General features: G+C 41.1%; 1 protein-coding gene and 1 pseudogene across 1 annotated transcript; one reads left to right on the top strand and one right to left on the bottom strand.

Annotated features, from left to right (window-relative positions):
• Positions 1 to 2981: 2981 nt before the first annotated feature.
• On the bottom strand, positions 2982 to 11317 carry LOC144241145 (actin-related protein 3 pseudogene; annotated as a pseudogene).
• Positions 11318 to 18036: 6719 nt separating this feature from the next.
• LOC144241213 (olfactory receptor 52H1-like) lies at positions 18037 to 19004 on the top strand. Its single transcript, XM_077775716.1, is given in 2 exon segments — positions 18037 to 18463; positions 18466 to 19004. Coding segments are annotated over 2 exon segments (966 nt in total).
• Positions 19005 to 20470: the final 1466 nt, after the last annotated feature.

Below are 20470 nucleotides of genomic sequence, written 5' to 3' on the forward strand. Positions count from 1 at the left end.
AATGACCTAGAAAAACCAGTAAAGTAAGGGACTGTCTCCAGCACCATCTCCCTTACCTGTCCCACCCTCTATTTTTGGCCCAGTTATCTGTTACTATGGTTCTACCACTCCTGCCCAGAAGAGTTCATTTGTTTCTATGAATTATGGTGTCTTTTCTGGTAACTCTATGTCCTAGTGTTCATATATGTTCCTCTTGAGAAATCTCAGTGACTGCTTTCCTACTTCATAGAATTGGTATTAGGATTCAACAAATAATGTACATCTCATGCTTTTTAGGCTGGAAAGTATTACTCAAATATTAGCTGTTAAGTTAGTATTTGACTAATTACCACTGCTATTCTCACCTGGAAGGGGAGTCTAAGTAGCATGTTCAACTCTGAGCTCATCACTGTCATTTAAAATCCTCCCTGTGGGGTGCCTGGGTGGCTCAGTTGGTTGAGAGTCTGACTTCGGCTCAGGTCATGATCTCACAGTTCGTGGGTTTGAGCCCCATGTCGGGTTCTGTGCTGACAGCTCCGAGCCTGGAGCCTGCTTTGAATTTTGTGTCTGCCCCTCCCCCACTCATTCTCTCTCTCTCTCTCTCTCTCTCTCTGTTTCTCAAAAATGAATAAACATCAAAAAATTTTAAAATAAATAAATAAAATCCTCCCTCCACTGTACTGCTTATGGGATAAGAAAACAGGTTAAGCCTGGTGTTTCTCTTCCCTCAAGATCAAATCTACTGCCCCAGCTGCCAAAGGCTTTTAGTGGTGACACTGGCTGCAAACATTCTGTTCCAGTGTCAGACCAGGAATAAATTATGCGTTCTTGTTGATTTAAAAAATACTTTTGAACACTGGTGTACATGTGCCCCTATGCATCAGCACTCCTGTATCCTTTGGGTAAATTCCTAGCAGTGCTATTGCTGGGTCATAGGGGAGTTCTAGTGTTAACTTTTTTTGAGGAACCTCCACACTGTTTTCCAGATGGGCTGCATTTTACATTCCCACCAACAATGTAGGAGGGTTCCTGTTTCTCCACATCCTAGCCAGCTTGAATCCTGNGAGGGGAAGGGGGTGATGGGCATGGAGGAGGGCACTTCTGGGGATGAGCACTGGGTGTTACACGGAAACCAACTTGACAAACTATTTAAAGATATTGGAAAAAATTCTACTACTGGGTATTAAAAAATAAATAAAAGACAATATTTATACAAATATCAGCAGGTAACTTTCTCCTACATAAATTGCCTTATCCTTTATCTTTTTTTTTTTTTTTGCAAATACCTCATTCTTTATGTTAGTTAGGAGATATTAAAACTGTACCAATAGAGGAATTGAACTCTTTTACTTACCTTCCCATCCTTAGAATTTAGAGCTGTATTCTATAAAGAGTAGGGATCCATGAATGTGTCCCTAAACCCTCTCTTCCAGACTTTCCATATGTTGCCATTCCTTAGGTGTTTGCAACTGCATTTTTTTTCCATTGGAAACAGCTGTTTTTATTTATTTTTTATTTTTTTTAATAGTTTATTGTCAAATTAGTTTCCACATAACACTCAGTGCTCATCCCCACAAGTGTCCTCCTCCATGCCCATCCCCCCCTCCCCCCACATCCATCAGTCCTCAGTTTTTGTCAGCATTCAAGAGTCTCTCATGGTTTGCCTCTCTCCCTTTCCCCCACCATTTCCGCCCTTCTTCTCCCCCTTGTTCCTCCGTCAAGTTCCTCCTAATCCTCCTATACGTGCAAACATATGATATTTGTCCTTCTCTGCCTGACTTATTTCGCTCAGCATAACACCCTCAAGGTCCATCCATGTTGCTACACATGGCCAGATTTCATTGTTTCTCATTGCCATGTAGTATTCCATGGTATAGATAAACCACATCTTCTTGATCCATTCATCTGTTGATGGACACTTAGGCTCTTTCCATGTTTTAGCTATTGTGGAGAGTGCTGCTATGAACATTGGGGTACATGTGCTCCTATGCATCAGCATTTCTGTATCCCTTGGGTAAATTCCTAGCAGTGCTATTGCTGGGTCATACGGGAGTTCTATTGTTAGTTTCCTGAGGAACCTCCACACTGTTTTCCAGATGGGCTGTACCAGTTTACATTCCCACCAACAGTGTAGGAGGGTGCCCGTTTCTCCACATCCTCGCCAGCATCTAGAGTTCTCTGATTTGCTCATTTTAGCCACTCTGACTGGCGTGAGGTGGTATCTCAGTGTGGTTTTGATTTGTATTTCCCTGATGAGGAGGGATGCTGAACATCGTTTCATGTGTCTGTTGGCCATCTGGATGTCCTCTTTGGAGAAGTGTCTGTTCATATCTTCTGCCCATTTCTTCACTGGGTTGTTTGTGTTTCGGGCGTGTAGTTTGATGAGTTCCTTATATATTCTGGATATTAACCCTTTATCTGATATGTCATTTGCAACTATCTTTTCCCATTCCGTTGGTTGCCTATGAATTTTCTGGGTTGTTTCCTTGGCTGTGCAGAAGCTTGCAACTGCATTTTTGTTGCCTCTTAGATTTTACCCCTACTGACTCCAACATCCTGTTTACCCCCACCTTAGCCAGATATTTACACAGTGTCCTTAGACCTGATTGTGTACATATGTTTTGTTTTATAGGCCAATGACAACTGGATGTAGTTATTATGTAAAGAAGAATAATGTAGTCCTTATAAAAATGGTTAGTGGAATGGGTTTACAAGGTTTGTCTTAGGAGACAGAGATTTTAGGCCTTGCACCTGCCATTTTGAACCTACAGTATTAAAATAAATGGACAATGATTTATCTGTCATAATTTCAGTACAGTAACACTCATAAAGTACCCATTATAGGAAATAAAATGCATGCAAACTGCCAGTACTGATATGTAGCAAATACTACCCACCACTACTTACAATCAGAGAGGTTCTAGATTGGTAAAAGGAATATGTCACCTATACAGATACTTTGTTCAGTTAATCTTATGTGTTGCAATGAGTGGTATAGAGTGTTAGTGAAGCACAACAAAAGCATATTCAGTCATTCCTGTAGTTATGGAAAGCTTCCTGGCAATGTCCATTTCTGTGATGGTCTAGAAGAACACAAAGATATTGAGCCCCAAGAATAGGGGGAACAGGACCTACCAGCCAGAGGGGAATCTCCTGAGCCTAGATAGGAAACCATGTGTTTAAAAAATATACAAGTCTATAGAAAACTTATGAAGGAAATTGAAGAAGACACAAAGAAATGGAAAAACATTCCATGCTCATGNAAGAAAATTTCCAGGAAGTGTGACAAAATCAACACTTGGAAGATGATTCTTTTCAGAAAAGAGGTACATTTTAAAATAAATTTCTGATGTTCATTTCCCCATAAAATGTACTTGGTGAGAGTGCATGTGGTTCCCATATATAGGGTAGGTAAATCTGATGAAAATGGGAGTTTCATCAACATCTGGGAAAGCTAATCACATGAAGCAATGGTTGGCATTGGTCTCTGGAGGAGGAAGCCTGGGAAATATTGTATTGTCTTCTACTCATGGAGAACGCAGAAATAAATTGTTGGAGGAAGAGTCTCAAACTCTCTCAAAAAAAAAAAATATACAAGTCTAGTTTGATGGAAGAATCATTCATAGTGATGATGACATTGCTCACAGGGGTTGTAGGGGTTGAGCAGTAAGAATAGGGGGACTCATGACTTAGTCTTCCATGGCTGTAAGAAGCTGGTTGGAATATCAGTAGATGGGGTTCACAAACTATCTCATAGCTTGATGCTCTTTTTGGCATTTGGGAGTTAATAATTTATCACACATTCTTTAGGTCCTCTTGGAAAATAACTGAGGATAGGCATAGGAATCAAACAAGCTGATATACAAATATAAGTGTTATTTCTAGTAGTGTCAAATTCATGAATATGATATGAGTATATATTCAGGTTGACTTTCTACTATTTTAGTTTCAAGTGTAAACTTGGGAGGGCACATTCAAAAGTGAGCCAAGATCCACCAACCACCTTGGCTCATTCTTTGCTGAAGAAAACCATTGAATCACCAAGGTGGACTTACTTGTATGTGGGCATATAGAGAGAGGACTCTAGAAAAGCTCTTCCCAAACTATCAATGAGAAAGGACCACTGTTTAAAAAATTTCCAACAACTATAGATTAACTCTTTTGAGGAACAAAATAAATTCCTAGAAATATAAAAACCCTAAATAACTGTAGAACGCACCTTATTCAAGGTTATAAAATATACTACAATAAGTATTGCTGGAATAGAGGAAATAAATGAAAACCTTGCAGAAATGTACACTCTGTTTCTTAAAAGTGTGAATATGAGTGTTTACTGTAGAGAATTTATATTACATCATGAAATTTTGACATTCTGCAATTATGCTTAAAAAAAAGGTATGAGTGGAATAATGAAAAGCTTGTATTAAAAGCCTATATAAACCTTTTGAAACGATACCATGCTGTGCATATTGTATTTAAAAATTTTAACGTATCTGATGAGCTTGTATCTTTCTTGATAATTTATCTAACACAGTTTGGCTTGATGTCAATGGTACTTGTAGTCACCAATTTATGATTAAGCCATTTTGTGTGTGTGTATTGTTTGCTTAGGTTTTGCTTTTCTACCATTAGTACTAGGGAAATATGTCTGCAAAAGGTTTATTCATAGTGATAGAAGACATGAGAGGTCTGTTAACAATGATAGAAGACATGAAATTAAGGGCCAATATCTAAGGACATCATTTCATTATTTTAAGGACATTTATTTCTTTCACTTGGAATTAGGCAAGCAATGTTATATTTTCATTATTTACCTTCCGTGCTTCTTTAGTAGTCATGTCCCCTATTTATCCTAGATATTTACCTGAAATTCAAATGATCCTTCAATGAAAGAAATGGAGTCAGGATTCTTGAATTTCCTTGATGTGGATATTACTTAATGGAGAATAAAATTCAACATATTCTATTTAATTTGTATGCTGTTAAGGGATGAATTTTTTCAGATGCATAATATGCAGCCCTTCACTCATGGTATTGAAGGTGATAGTTATTTTATGAAATATGTCAGAGCGTTCTGTAGAAACTCTGATGCTCCAAACTTCTAACTTCTATATTCACCTTTAAAACTCATCTGCTAGTGAAAAACATGTGGCATGAAACTATTAAGCATATTAAAAATACGAAAGATCATCAAATAAGAAAATCTAGCTACTCCATTCATATCCTTACGAGGTGGGGCCAAAAATGTTTCTTATTTTGCAGAAACCATAAAAGTTCATTCCATAGTTCAAACAAATCAGTAGAACTTCTACCCCAAATAACCATTACTCTTTATCAAGCAATTCCTCGGTTTTTTTAAAATCAGGTTCCAGGAAATCACACGATGAACAGAATCATCTTGAAGTTAGCACGTCAACTTTCATGCAATTCCCAATTCTTGCTATAGCACTTACCACCTTTTTCAGTTTAGCTGATTTATGTCTTATATCAAGTGTTTTGATTTATGCTCTGATGTAAGCTCCATAATCTTGTTAGTGACTGCAGTGTTTATCTGTTCCTATCACTATTCAATCAGAACATACTTCTACACCAAACATAAAACCTAAACTTTGTTTATTGTTGATATTGTATCCCTCATAGTTGTATAAAAGTTCAGAGTTAGTTGGGTTTGTCAAAAGTGTTGTAACAGCCCAGGCTCTTCACACCACACTGCTTGTCTGTTTCTAGGCTTGGGTGTGGGGGGCAGAAAAGATGCCAAGTGATGATGACTGCCCATGTCTAGGTGGCACTTGGGTGTGTTATTGTGTGTGGTGGGACACGTCTCCATCCGAGTTTGCTGTGCCTTGTCCAGTGGTTCTGCAGAGACCTCCCTGCTCGGTCTATTCCTCCCTGAGCACGTCAGGCATGGAACCCTGGGGCCAGGAAAGTCAGCAGGCAGGACTGCAGACAGCTGCTAATTCTTCATTAGCGGTGCACAGCTGGGACCAGCAGGCTCTCAATCCCTCACGAGGGACATAGGGTCCAACCCCCCTGAGGGCCCTGAGAAGAGACCCATAAATCCTTCCCACCCATCTCTGCTCTCCCCCAGCTTGCCCCGGCAGCACCTGTGGAGTCTCCCAGGTCACCAGTGCACCGGCTCCTGAATGGACCAGCTGGAGCAGCAGGGACTGGAGCAGCACTGGGTACTGGAGGCTGGATGCCCTTCTCATCGGTAGTCCCACCTCCCCAGCAGAGAGCTGAGAGCTCCTGATCCCTTGACATCAGAGTTCATCAGCCAAGATCAGGCACACCCTAGACAGGGTCTGGGGCCTCCTGAAAAGGTCTCTTCCCTATGCCCTACCTGGATTTAGCCCATAGTGAGCCAAGCACTGAAGGGCCTGCTAAAATGCCAACCCCCATGGGATGGTCTGAGAAGCCTCTTTGTCCCAATGGAAATAAGTTGTTCAAAGAACAGCTTTGGGGTGCAAAGGAGAAATTGTGGCAGAGGCCATCGTTGTTGTTAAGTTTGAGAACTGAGGGTGAGGTATCACCGCCACCTTCTCACCCTCTAAAATGTGGGAGGTGTGGGCTCGGGACCAGGAGTAGGGATTAGAGGACAGCACCACCACATTCTCTATTTTATGTGGAAACAGTCTTGTATTCAACCCCCTTTTCTTGGCTCCATTGGCAAAGGAAGTTCTTTCTCATTCTGATCACTTCTAATCTTACACTCTTAGCCTGCTTTCAAGCCATAGCTTTTTCCAAGTTCAGGACCCCTGTGTTTTTAGTACTCTTTATTTCAGTTCCCATCTCATCTTTTTTTTTTTTTTNGTCTTTGCTAACCTCTATGTAGTTGTCCCACCTGCACTCAATCCTATTGTCTATGGAGTGAAGACCAAGCAGATCCGGGACAAAGTCATCCGTCTGCTCTTTCCCCAGAGGTCCCAGTGATGCCCACCTGAAGTCTGGTTGGGCAGGGGCAAGTTCTTAGTGTATATTAACTTAAAGGCTGAAACTGTAGCCCGTGGTCCAGAGAAGGGACAGATGAAGAAATTCCTTATTAATCAGAACTGTGGTTTTACTTTCATTGTTGTTTCAGTCAGAATCTACTCAGTTATTTCAGTTGACAAAAAGTAAATGTGAGTCTAGGAAATAGTATATACATATATGTTTATTTCTAGAAACAAAAATTTGGCAATTCCTGATGATTATTCTTAGGCAATTAAAAATTGTCAATGAAAATAATAAAAGGAACAGCATCTCTTTTTCATGAGAAATATATTTCTAAGGGATTAGAATTTTATAGATATATCAGATTTATATATTATAGTAGTTTATATATCACTGAAGATCACAGAATTTCTGTCATGATGACTCCAAGATTTTGGACTTTTAACTTGGTTATCCATTTCTAGACAGCATGTCATGATAGGTGATGGGTCCATAAGGAATGTTAATCAAGCAAATGAATGGAATATAATCATGCAGTTTAAATGAAGACTGCAGGCATTTATTGTGGACAAAGAAGAAAGCAATGAGGAACCTAAACCTTATTTTTCAGTCAATCTTGAGAAAGCCACGTGAGATGTGATGGTCAGAGTCCTCCATGAATAAATATAAAGATGGTGCTAACTTCCTTTGGCCAATGAGAAGGAAAAATATGTACCGATTGAGATGGGGGATTGAAACCTGGACAATTGGAAGATCCAGCCCAAATCTCTTCTTACTTCTCAAATCTCAAAAAAGATGCTGTCCAGTGCTTAATATGATTCATTCTTTCTCCAAACCTATTATTATATGTCTGTTTGGTCAGAGGGAGTCACTCAGTCACTAAATCAGTCAAAGAATAACTATTTTTGGTGTTTGTCAGGTGTCAACAATAATTGATGTCTGCATTTCTCCCAGATCTAAGATGTCCTCAATGCCCACTGCTTCTTTTTAAACAAATTCTTGGAGTCACCAGTGAGTGTGAGCATCCTCTCCCTCCCCTCAGTGGTCTCAACACAAGTCATCCTTCCTCTGAATGGAAACACCAGAGTCCTATGCAATCTCTCTACTTCCACTGTTTTCCCAGTCTGTTCATGTGGGATTAGATTCACCATTCTACAGTAACTCGTAACTTACATGTAATTTTTTTAGTAAGAAAGATATGTTTTTGGACATAATTCAAATGTATATCCTTTTTTAGTGTGACAATAGTCGTATGTTTTTTACCAAATTATCTGATGTATTTTGAATACTATCAATAAAAATTCTGTGAAGTATAAGTAGAAAAGATAGTAGAGGCAAAACAAAACAAAACAAAAGGCAAACTCTGAAACAGAGTAGAATGATTGTTGCTAGAGGCTAGGTGTGGGGGTGGGGGGTACAGGGGGGAGAGTTTAGTCAAAGTGTCCAAACCTTCACTTATAAGATGAGTTCTGAAGATATAATGTTCAGCACAATGACTATAGTTTATAATACTGTATTGTGTACTTGAAATTTGCTAGGAGAGTAGATCTTAAGTATTCTCACCACACACACATACACACACATAAAGACTAGCTGTGTGATGTAATGGATGTTAATCAATTAATATTCTAAAATGTATATCTATGTCAAATATATCATTATATGCTTTTTTCCAAGAAATCTGTGTATTTATTAGAATGGCATTAGGTTTTTAATAGACCAATTTTAGGGGTGCCTGGGTGGATCTGTCAGTTAAGCGTTGGACTAGGCTCAGGTCATGATCTTGTTCATGGGTTCAAACCCTGTGCAGGGCTCTGTGCTGACAGCTCAGAGACTGGAGCCTGCTTCTGTGTCTCCCTCTTTGTCTCTGACCCTTCCCTGCACATGCTGTATCTCTCTCTGTCTCTCAAAAATAAATGAATGTTAAAAGAAATGTTTTAAAAACAGACCAGTTTGGATCATCAGATAATTTACATATATATATTCACATCCTAAAAAATGAATGAGAGAAAGAAAGCAAAGAGCACGAGTGGGGGAGGGAATGAAGGAGAGGGAGAGAGAGAAACTGAAGTAGGCTTCACACTCTGTGCAGAGCCTGACAACCATGAGACCATGACCTGAGCCAAAATCAAGAGTCTGTTGTTTAACTCACTGAGCTACCCAGACACTCCAAATTATTTATTTTTTGATAAGAAATGACACTATAGAACTGCAGGACTGGTCTAACAGTCTTGTCTTTACTTTTCCTTTAAAAAAAGAAACAGGATGGGGCGCCTGGGTGGCTTAGTCCGTTAAGCGTCCGACTTTCGCTTAGGTCATGACCTCGCGGTTCGTGGGTTCGAGCCCCGCGTCGGGCTCTGTGCAAACTGCCAGCTCAGAGCCTGGAGCCTGTTTCAGTCTGTGACTCCCTCTCTCTCTGACCCTCCCCTGCTCACGCTGTCTCTCTCTCTCTCTCTCTCTCTCTCTCCTAGAAATAAATAAAACATTTAAAAAAATTTAAAGAAAGAAACAGGATTTGAGTAATGAGAGAGCACTTGCAGGCATCAGTTAATCCAAAATACTAGCTTCTTAGGTCCAAAAGCATTTGCAGAGAAAACCATGAAGAGGCAGAGAAAACCATGAGGAGGCAGAGAAAACCATGAGGAGGCAGAGGGGCGTGGTAGCCGTTTATAATAATTGGAATCCCATGAGTGTGTATGTATGCCAAGTCTCATGAGGGTTTTTAAAAATTCTATATTTTACTTGGTCACTTTTTTTCCCTCAAATACTAGTTTTCTTTGACTTTTTCCCCTCAAACTATGAAAAGTGTGAAATTTAAACAGGCTCTTGCATTGCACACTTAGAAGTGTACAATTCAGGGGCTCCTGGGTGGCTTAGTTGGTTAAGCATCCGACTTTCACTTAGGTCATGATCTCGCGGTTCGTGGGTTCGAGCCCCGCGTCGGGCTCTGTGCTGACTGCCAGCTCAGAGCCTGGAGCCTGTTTCAGTCTGTGACTCCCTCTCTCTCTGACCCTCCCCTGCTCACGCTGTCTCTCTCTCTCTCTCTCTCCTAGAAATTAAAAAAAAAAAATTAGAAGTGTACAATTCAAACATTATAGAACTATCTGCATGCCTATAAATCCCATCAAATCTTGGGTAATTCAATAATATACCAACCAGAAGGCCACAGAGGCAACTAAAGCCCACTTCTTTTAGTTACACATAAGCCTCAAATATTCAGTCTAAAGAAAAAACACTATCATTTTGGCTCTCCTCTGCATTCTCATGGTGGTATCCTTATTGAAATATTCCTGTGTACGTATGTTTGGTCTCCTCACTTCAAGTCAGGTTTAAAATCTCAAAACCAGCCATCCAGACAAAATAGGTAATCAGAAAGATTATTTCTAACCCCACCTCCCTAACCCTAATAATTATGAAGTCAATTTTATAACATACCTCCAAAGACTGGATTGTGATGACAAATGCTATGTTCAATTTCTTCATAAGCCTTTTTGGTTTGGTGCACTTGGTTGAACCCAGGTGTGGAAGCCAGCATTGATCCTCCAAACAAAGTTGTCTATCACCACATGTGGCCTGTAATGACCTGTACATCAATGGGTTTTAGCTTCAATCTGCCACCACTCTATTCCTCTCTTAATTTCAGCCTAGAATCTATGGCTTCTTTTTAAATCTCTTTGCAAATAATGTCCAAAGTCCCTGAACATGGCTAAACCTCCAGAGAGGACAATATTCTTATAGAGAAGATGTCTGACATCAACGGGGCAATTCTGAGTTGCTTCTAAGATAGGTTGCATAATTCTGGATGAAAAAAAGATTTCAGGTCCCAGGAATCTCTGATATGCTACATCAGTAGAAAATTCTTTCTTTGAAGTAGCATTTTCCCCCTAGTGTATTATTTAATCCATTTTGATCCATTTGTGGCATACTTGTCAAATTCTTTTACTAAATCTGGGAAGACATAACTATAGCACTTCTTTACTCCCTTAGAAGTTTCCGAGGATTGCTCTGGAGGGATTTCTACTTCTCAGTCTTTCAGCAACTGCTGAATAAAATATGTTATATCTCATCCTGTGATTGGAATGTGTTTAATACAGCTGCCAATTACATACCCTTCAGCCACAAGAATCATAGGAGTGACACCATCTCCACTGTCTATTACTGTGCTGGTCAATGTCCATTCATCTACTTGTCTTGAAGTCCAAGATCCAGCTAAGGCAAGAATAGCCTGCACAGCAATGTACAAGTCTGGAACACTGAAGGACTCAAACATTATTCCAGCAGTATATTCCCTGTTTTCTGGAGTATTCAGTGGAGGTACAGTCAAAAGAAAATAATGGTCTTTCGGTTCTGTCCTTAAATATTTAAAGATCCCTTGTTCCATAAACCTTTCCATCAAGTCCCAATCCCAACGATACTAATATACCGTGGCAAATTGGCCACTTTTTTGCATACATAGGTTTTTCTATTGCTTTATCATCAGTAAGAAAGTCTAGATCATCAACATCTTTTGTCACACTCCTTTGCACTTGATCACCCACTTTTGCTGACTTCTTAATAGCAATACAGGAAAGAATTATAAATGGTAGTTCTAGGGGCGCCTGGGTGGCTTAGTCGGTTAAGCGTCTGACTTTCGCTTAGGTCATGATCTCGCGGTTCGTGGGTTCGAGCCCCGCGTCGGGCCCTGTGCTGACTGCCAGCTCGGAGCCTGGAGCCTGTTTCAGTCTGTGACTCCCTCTCTCTCTGACCCTCCCCTGCTCACGCTGTCTCTCTCTCTCTCCTAGAAATAAATAAAACATTAAAAATAATAATAATAAAAAATAAATGGTAGTTCTATGTTGCCAGCACATCCTAGTTTCGTATACCCCATCTACAGCCAACCCACCACCCAGGCTGGCAGCTGTCTTGTCATCTTTCTTCTCACCTGCTGCCACCCCTGTCCTCTGCTGCATGCTGTCTGGGGCCAGGGAGAGGTGGTGGCAGGAGATCTGAGCTCTTAGACCATCCACAGCATGGCTGGGGTGGGGCAGGGCAGAGCACCCGGAAGCCAAAGTATTTATTACCCAAGTTGTGAGAAAGCAATGGGCTGGGTCAGTGGCTACAACTTTTCTAACCTGTACACTTTAAATATATATAATTTTATATGCCAATTATGTTTCAGTAAATCTGGAAAAAGAAAAGCAAACATTTATGAAAGAATAAAGTCGACTATGCTTGTATAAAAAAGAAAGAAAGAAAGATTTAAGGCCAAGGAATTAGTATGTGTAAAGACATAGAGCTAAAGAAAGACTAGACATCAAAGGAACTGGAACCTGATTAAGAAGTTGGGGGTTAGCAAAACCCCCAACTCTAGATTATCCTAAGGAGTTTAATATTCTAAAAACAAGGGGAAGCCATAGGAATTTTAGGCAAGGCAGCACAAAGTTCAAATTTGTTTAAAACAATATCCCTAAGACTATTTCTTGGTGGGTCACTGGTGGGGGTAGCTGGATTCAGCAGCCACTCTGTTGCCCAAGGTACTTTCACCTTCAACAGAACAGGTGGGAAGTCTCTTTTTGCCAGGGAAAAACCAGCCCTCAAGTGGTTGAATGAAAGGCACCTGCAACTCCAGTTAGATGCAAACCAATAAAATACTTTTCTGCAAAGTTTAGGGCACTCTGGGGAACTAAATCTAATACCGTGTTGTGCACAATAGTGGAATGGAAGTTCAAGTAATTGATAGGGGCCAAAATTAATGTGTATAAAATATTCAAACAGGCAAAATTTCCTCCTAACTCATTTCACATGTAACTCATTTTTTAAAAAGTAACATGATTTTAAATTACACAAATTGTTATAGACATGGTGGTGATTGAATTGAAGAAACTACCATTTTGAAATAGTTGGTCAGGACTCCTATGAGGCATCCTATGAGTCTACTGAGGTGCTTGTCTACTAAGGTGCTACTCGTCAATAATGCGAATAGAACCATAACATTTATGTGTAAAATAAGAGTTTGTTGCTGATATTTAAATAAGTGTGAAGGCCCAATTGCACAAAAAACCATAAAATACCTCGGAATAAACCTAACCAAGGATACAAGAGATCTGTATGATGAAAACTATAGAAAACTTATGAAGGAAATTGAAGAAGACACAAAGAAATGGAAAAACATTCCATGCTCATGGATAGGAAGAATNTAAAAATAAAACCCATTCCTAAGCAAAATAAATAAATAAATAAATAAGTGCGAAGTCTGAGGGTTGTAACTCAATTTTTTAAGATGTAAATTATAAATAAAGTGGGAAGTGGCACCAGAGCACACTGCTACTCAGTCCAGTGGAAATCATTCACTGAGACCAGGAAACTGTTTTTATTAGCCCAAACTATGACAACATTATGCTGCAAGTTTGTATAACCTTCTGATTGGACCATGTGTTCAAATGAAATGCATTCAAGTTTCCCAGAACCAGCTCTGCTCCACATAAGCAACACAGGAAGATAGAAGACTCCCTAAGGGGACTGAGTACACCAAAGGTAAGAGCTGTAAATTTCCATGACTTGAACATGCCTCTTTTGTAAAATATTGGCCAAGGAACCTCCACTTCTAGTACATCAAACAAAACACTATTGTACATTTGAGTGTTATTTACAACAGTCTTGCAATACAGGGTTTAAAAAGATGGCCTTGGGAAATGAAAGTTTGGTACTGTGTGACCAATCAGAAGGAAATATGCCTGTGGATGAGACCAAGGCAAACATCTGGGAATTTGGAGGTCCCCTACTCATGGTTATTGAGCAATATCTGTGCAGGCATAGAGACAGAGGCTCTGGCTGTAAGGTCCCAGGGACAGTGACCTGGCTGCTGATCTGAGGGATAAGCATCTGTCAGGTCTAAACAGACCTGGGCCTCCAAGCCACCAAGAGTGTCAGAGGGCATATCTGACAGTGTTGCCACAGGATTGTACTTGACTGTTCATATTGGCTGTTCCCAATAAACACCCCTGTTTCAATTGGGGTTGAGTCCCATTAAGGAGAATGTAAAGATAAGATGAAAATAAGGATGAAGACTGACAGAACTACAGGAAGTAGCAGGTGCCAGGACTCGGAGGTGAGAACAGAATGGGATTTAAGTGAAGGGAAGATGTGATCAGATACACACGGTAGGAGGAGCAGTGCGCAGAGGGGAAGGGCAGGAGGGAGACACAAGGAAATAAGCTGATTCTTTTGGAAGCAATGAAAGTGATGTAGGTAAGAACTGAAGGTAGCTGGACAATGGGACAGAGAAGAGAATGGCTTGAGGGGATTTTAAGAGGCATCAGCAACACATTTTTGTAAGAAATCCCCAATCCTCATGAGAAAGAAGTGACATTTGCTGACCCTGGGAGCACTGAGGGCAGGACCAGGGTGGGGAGTGGATGCAGTTCAGGAAGTGATGGATTTCGTGTAAAAATGAGATGTTTAGCCAAAGATATTGCAAAGTGGCAGCTACTTGATTGACAAGGGGAACACACTGACTTTGGTCATCAAAAGAAATAGCGTCCAGGCTCTGCTCCCCTCCTGCCCCGGTAGAGGCAGTGACAATCCATTTTCCAGTTGTCTGGTTTTAATGCTCACATGGACATATGCACTGGGTCCCCAGGGGAAAGTAAGGCACAAAGATCCACTGTAGAGCTTGTGAAGACAGATGCTGGGGCCCCACTTTGAGGGCAGTAGAACATCTTGATGTGGGCCATGTGATCAGTGAGTCTGCGCTGTGTTAGAACATTTTCACAAGTACTGTTCTATCTAGTTTGTCAACCCTTCTATAATCTCAAGACATAGGTACTATGTTACCACCTTCTTACACACACTAAGTGTGTTTGCCAAACCCTTTGCCAGAGAAGCAAGGGCATGAGCTGGAACCTGACAAGAGGTGGCAGGTGGACACGTGCACAGCCATGCCCCACAGGCATATGGGTCCTCACATGATGCAAAACACAAAAATAAACAACTGTAGGCAGTAGGAACTGCCAGGCATGGACAGGGTTAACATGAACTCCTTTCCATTCTCCCCTGAGACACACAGGTCCCTCAGGCTCTAACTTTTTACCTCTTCCCCCCATGGAACATCAACCAGAAATAATAAATGAGCAGGGAATCTACCTGTCCACCAGTCCCAGGCTTTCCCCTCCATTTGTTTCTTTGTTTGGTGTTTCTGCCCTTCCTGCAGTTTCTGGCTTTCTGTCAGTATGACCTTTCTTCTTCTCATCTGACCCAACCCCACAAGTAGGTGAGTGTTGGCTGTTTGTAGGGGGTGTGACCTGGACCAGGGCTGGACAGAAAGAGGGGATGGGTGAATGCTCAGGGCTCTGTTTCCAGGAGCCATGCACTGAGACCATTGCTTCCTTTCTGGAGTGACTTCCACTTAGAAATCCAGGTCATCATCACAAGACTTGTGCATGCACTCCATGAAATGGACCACAAAAGATTTGAATGGATACACAATTATACACCTGAGTTAAGCTTGGCCAAGTAACTGGTGTTCAGCAAATCTGGGTCAGAGATGTGACAAGGACTCACTGCCCTGACCTATAAAGTGGGATAAGTGTGCAGGTGTGTGTGTGTGTGTGTGTGTGTGTGTACCTGAGCTGCTCTGGTTAGTTTATAAACATCTGTCTGTCTATGTTGTCTCTTCACTGTGTGGTCAGAGTCAGAAGGATGATACAGATGATATAAGATATGGTCTATTAAAAGAAATACAGGAGTACGTGCTTACTATGTGCCTAGTACTGCACTAAAGAGTGGCTTGGGGCATTTTTTGTCTTTATAATAAATGAGAATTAGAGATATTAGGCTCTTTTGACAAATGTGGGACCTAAGGATTAGGGTTCACATACATTCACCCCAGTTGACAGTAAATGATGGAGCTGGGATGAAAGTGCCCAGCCATCTGGCTGCACAACATATCCTTGGTGCAATATTTTATTGAGATACTGTGGGCATCTGTGTGTGTATGGGTGTGTGTGTGTGTGTGTGTGTGTGTGTTTACCTAACATACTACCATGCACACAAAATTTAATGAAATGAATATTAATACTTTGTATCATCCATTACTTGGGTCATATTTAAATTCCTGCAATTATACCCCATCTTCCATTACTGGTTTGTTTCAACAGAATCCAATTAAGAATGGATTTCGTTGTTCACTTTCTTAAATTTATTTAATCTAGAAAAGTAATTTCAACATCTATGTGCCTCACACTCTATTGATGATTGACTTGGTGAACAGACCAGACTGTCTCATAGATTGCCCCACATTCCAGATTCATCGACCCAGGATGACAGGCCTCAGAGTTCACTTAATCCATGTGCACCCATGTGTGTGTTTATAGGTGCCTTGGAAGACTGTATGAGCATGGGTTGTGTCTGAGTGCAGGATACACACACACTAAAGCAGACCCCTCCTCACACATGTGAACAAAGGCCGATGTCACATGAGCTGGGAGAGCAGGGATTCCTAGCATTGGTTTCAGAGACATGGTGCCGGGTGTTGTTCTAGGTTGTGAGCAGCACACGGATAGAGCTTTGCACATGGAGGCTGAACACCCTAATCAGATCTCTCCTGTGGGTGACAAGTGGGTCCTAGGTGTACCCCATGCATAAGAACCAGATGAAGCTAGGGCATCTGGGTGCCTCAGTTCGTTGAGCGTCTCACTGTAGGTTTTCACTCATGTCACGATTTCATGGCTTTGAGGGTTCATAACTTGCTTTGGGCTCTTTGCCAACAGCGCAGAGCCTGGAACCTGCTTCAGATTCTGTGTCTCCCTCTCTCTCTGCCTCTCCTCTATTTGTGCTGTGTCTGTCTCTCTCAAGATAAATAAATAAGCTAAACAAACAATATGAACCAGATGAAAGTCATTCAGCCAGGGAGCAGGAATACTCAGCAGATGAGGGCTGGACTGTGGCCACCTGCTGAACTTTGAGTGTGTTCTCAGAGCCCAGAACCTAATATAATGGAGATGCTATAGAGGAGAGTTTCTGTTGCTCCAAGGAGAGTGTTTTTGTATGTGGATAAGGGAAACTCAGAAAGAACAGAGGAGAGAATTGTGTTTCTTTTTTGCCAAAAGGAGAAGAGTGGAGAAAGTAAGTGTTAGTCTGGTAGTCGGGAGTCTTGTGAGTTGGGCCCAAGAATGAGCTAAAAGGTGGGTCTTGGCATCAGGTTGAATGTGAGGTTGGCCTTGTCAGTCCAGGAGCTGGAGGTGTAGGAACATCACCATCTTCCTCTCCCAGTGCTGCTCCTGGGGTGCTTGCCCTTGCTGTATGGTGGTTATGTGTAGATTATAAATAACTTTCCATGCACTACATTGCTGGCAAAGGAAGGAGGTATATGAACCTAGTTTTTAAAAGAGCAATTCCCCAAATAAACATTCTGGGATTTCCAAAGCAAATGGCAGCACCAAAATCCAGTCTTTAAATACTTTGCTAACAATTTTTGTGTGTGCATGTGTGGGAATGGTGTGTACATGTGGTATGTGTGAGTGTAGCATGTTGGCCCATGTGTTCATGGTGTGAGCATGTGTTTTTGAAACAGAGGGATGGTTGGAGAGAGAGTTATATTTGTAGATCAGAGTATGTTTGAAATAGTGAGTATTAGTCTGTTTGTAACTGAGGAAATATGTGTCTGGGAGGTCTATTTGTCTAATAGTATATGCATTCACAAGGAAACAATCTTTCATTCGGACAGAAATCTTGACTAGTAGTGTTCTTAAGTACAAAGCAGTAGGATAGTATGCAGCTGTATAATGTATAGGGTGCTTAAAAATGATATTTTGTTTGTTTTTAGAGGAACAAGCGCTCATGAGCCTCAGCTACATGGACTCTATTTTTTTCTTCAAAATTTTATTTAAATGTTAGTTAACATACAGTAAGATACTGGTTTTAGGAGTAGAATTTAGTGATTTATCAATTACACACAACACCCAGTGCTCCTGATAACAAGTGCCCTCCTTAATACCCATCATGCATCTAGCCCTTCCTATACCGACCTCTCTTTATGTTTAGTAGTTGATAATAATGAGTGGTTGGAAGAGAGAGCGATTCACATGACCCTAACTACTCTCTACTAACCTCTGTCCTCAGGACCTGGTGCCTATCTCACCGTGTTCGACCATGGTCACTTTCAACCTGAGCAATTACAACCCTGGACCCTTCATGCTGGTGGGGATCCCAGGTCTGGAGCAATATCACGTGTGGATTGGGATTCCTTTCTGCATCATCTACATTGTAGCCATTGTGGGAAACTGCATCCTTCTCTACCTTATCGCGGTAGAGCATAGCCTTCACGAACCCATGTTTTTCTTTCTCTCCATGTTGGCCATGACTGACCTCATCCTGTCCACAGCCGGAGTTCCCAGGACACTCAATATCTTTTGGCTCAGGGCTCGAGAAATCACATTCCCAGAATGTCTTAGAAGACATTGTCTTAGAAGAACACAAATGTTCTTCCACCACTATAGCTTTGTCCTGGACTCAGCCATCTTGATGGCCATGGCATTTGATCGCTACGCAGCCATCTGCTCCCCCCTGAGGTACACCACTATCTGACCCCCAGGACCATCATCAAGATTGCAGTGGGCATCTCCTTTCGAAGCTTCTGCATTATCCTGCCAGTTGTATTCTTGCTCACACGCCTGCCTTTCTGCAGGACACGCATTATACCACACACATACTGTGAGCACATAGGTGTGGCCCAGCTCGCCTGTGCTGACATCTCCATCAACATCTGGTACGGCTTTTGTGTCCCCATCATGACAGTCATCTCAGATGTGATTCTCATTGCCGTTTCTTACAGCCTCATCCTCTGTGCCGTCTTCCGCCTCCCCTCCCGGGACGCCCGCCACAAGGCCCTTGGCACGTGTGGTTCCCACGTCTGCGTCATCCTCATGTTTTACACACCTGCCTTTTTCTCCATCCTCGCCCATCGCTTTGGACACAATGTCTCCCGCACTTTCCACATTCTGTTTGCCAACCTCTATGTTGTCATTCCCCCTGCACTCAACCCTGTTGTCTATGGAGTGAAGACCAAGCAGATCCGAGATAAGGTCATAGTTTTATTTTCTATGAAGTCTGCTGAATGATGTTCCAATGTGCTATGAAAAAGCTGACATTATTTAATAGAGTATGTTAATATAGTAAGATAGAAAAAAACTAATTCTATTTTTTTCATTTATTTTTAAATTTACATCCAAGTTAGTATACAGTGCTATAATGATTTCAGATTCATCATTCATTCATGATTCATCCCCTCTGTGTAACTCCCAGCGCTCATCCCAATAAGTGTCCTCCCTAATGCCCCTTACCTATTTAGCCAATCACGCCACCCACAACCCCCTCCAGCAACCCTCAGTTTGTTCTCTATATTTAAGAGCCTCTTATATTTTGCTCCCCTGCCTGTTTTTATATTACTTTTGCTTCCCTTCCCTTACGTTCATCTATTTTGTATCTTAAAGTCTTCATATGAGTGAAGTCATATGATACTTGTCTTTCTCTGACTGGCTAATTTCACTTAGCATAATACTCTCTTTCATCCATGTAGGTGCAAATAGCAAGATTTCATTCTTTTTGGTTGCCGAGTAATACTCTATTGTATATATACACCACGGTTTCTTTGTCCATTCATGTGTCAATGGACATTTGGGCTCTTTCCATACTTTGGCTATTGTCAATAGTGCTGCTATAAACATTGGAGTGCATATAACCCTTTGAAACAGCACACCTGTATCCCTTGGATAAATACCTAGTAGTGCAATTGCTGGGTTTTAGGGTAATTCTATTTTTAATTTTTTGAGGAATCTCCATACTGTTTCCAGTATGGCTGCACTAGTTTGCTTTCCCACCAGCAATGCAAAAGAGATCCTCTTTATCTGCATCTTCTCCAACATCTGTTGTTGCCCAATTGTTTATTCTGGCCATTCTTACAGGTGTGAGGTAGGATCTCATTGTAGTTTTAACTTGTATTTCCCTGATGATGAGTGGTGTTGAGCATTTTTTCATGTGTCTGTTAGCCATTTGGATGTCTTCTTTGGAGAAATGTCTATTCACATTTTGCCCAATTCTTCACTGGATTATTTGCTTTTTGGAAGTTAAGTTTGATAAGTCTTTATAGATTTTGGATACTAACCCTTTATCTGATATGTCATTTGCAAATATCTTCTCCCATTCTGTTGGTTGCTTTTAGTTTTGCTGATTGTTTCCTTCACTGTGCAGAAGCTTTTTATTTCGATGAGGTCCCAATAGCTCATTTTCGCTTTTGTTTCCCTTGCCTCCAGAGATGTGTTGAGTAAGAAGTTGTTGTGGCCAATGTCAAAGAAATTTTTGCCTGCTTTCTCCTCTAGGATTTTGATGGCTTCCTGTCTTGTGTTTAGGTCTTTCATCCATTCTGAGTTTATTTTTGTGTATGGTGTAAGAAAGTTTTTTCTTATTTTTCTGCATGTTCCTGTCCATTATTCCCAGCACCATTTGCTCAAGAGACTGTCTTCCATTGGATAATCTTTCCTGCTTTGTGAAAGATGAGTTGGCCATACATTTGTGGGTCAATTTCTAG

Source organism: Crocuta crocuta, unplaced genomic scaffold (assembly GCF_008692635.1).
Source record: "Crocuta crocuta isolate KB4526 unplaced genomic scaffold, BGI_CrCroc_1.0 scaffold504, whole genome shotgun sequence".
In the NCBI taxonomy this organism is placed as follows: Eukaryota; Metazoa; Chordata; class Mammalia; order Carnivora; family Hyaenidae; genus Crocuta; species Crocuta crocuta.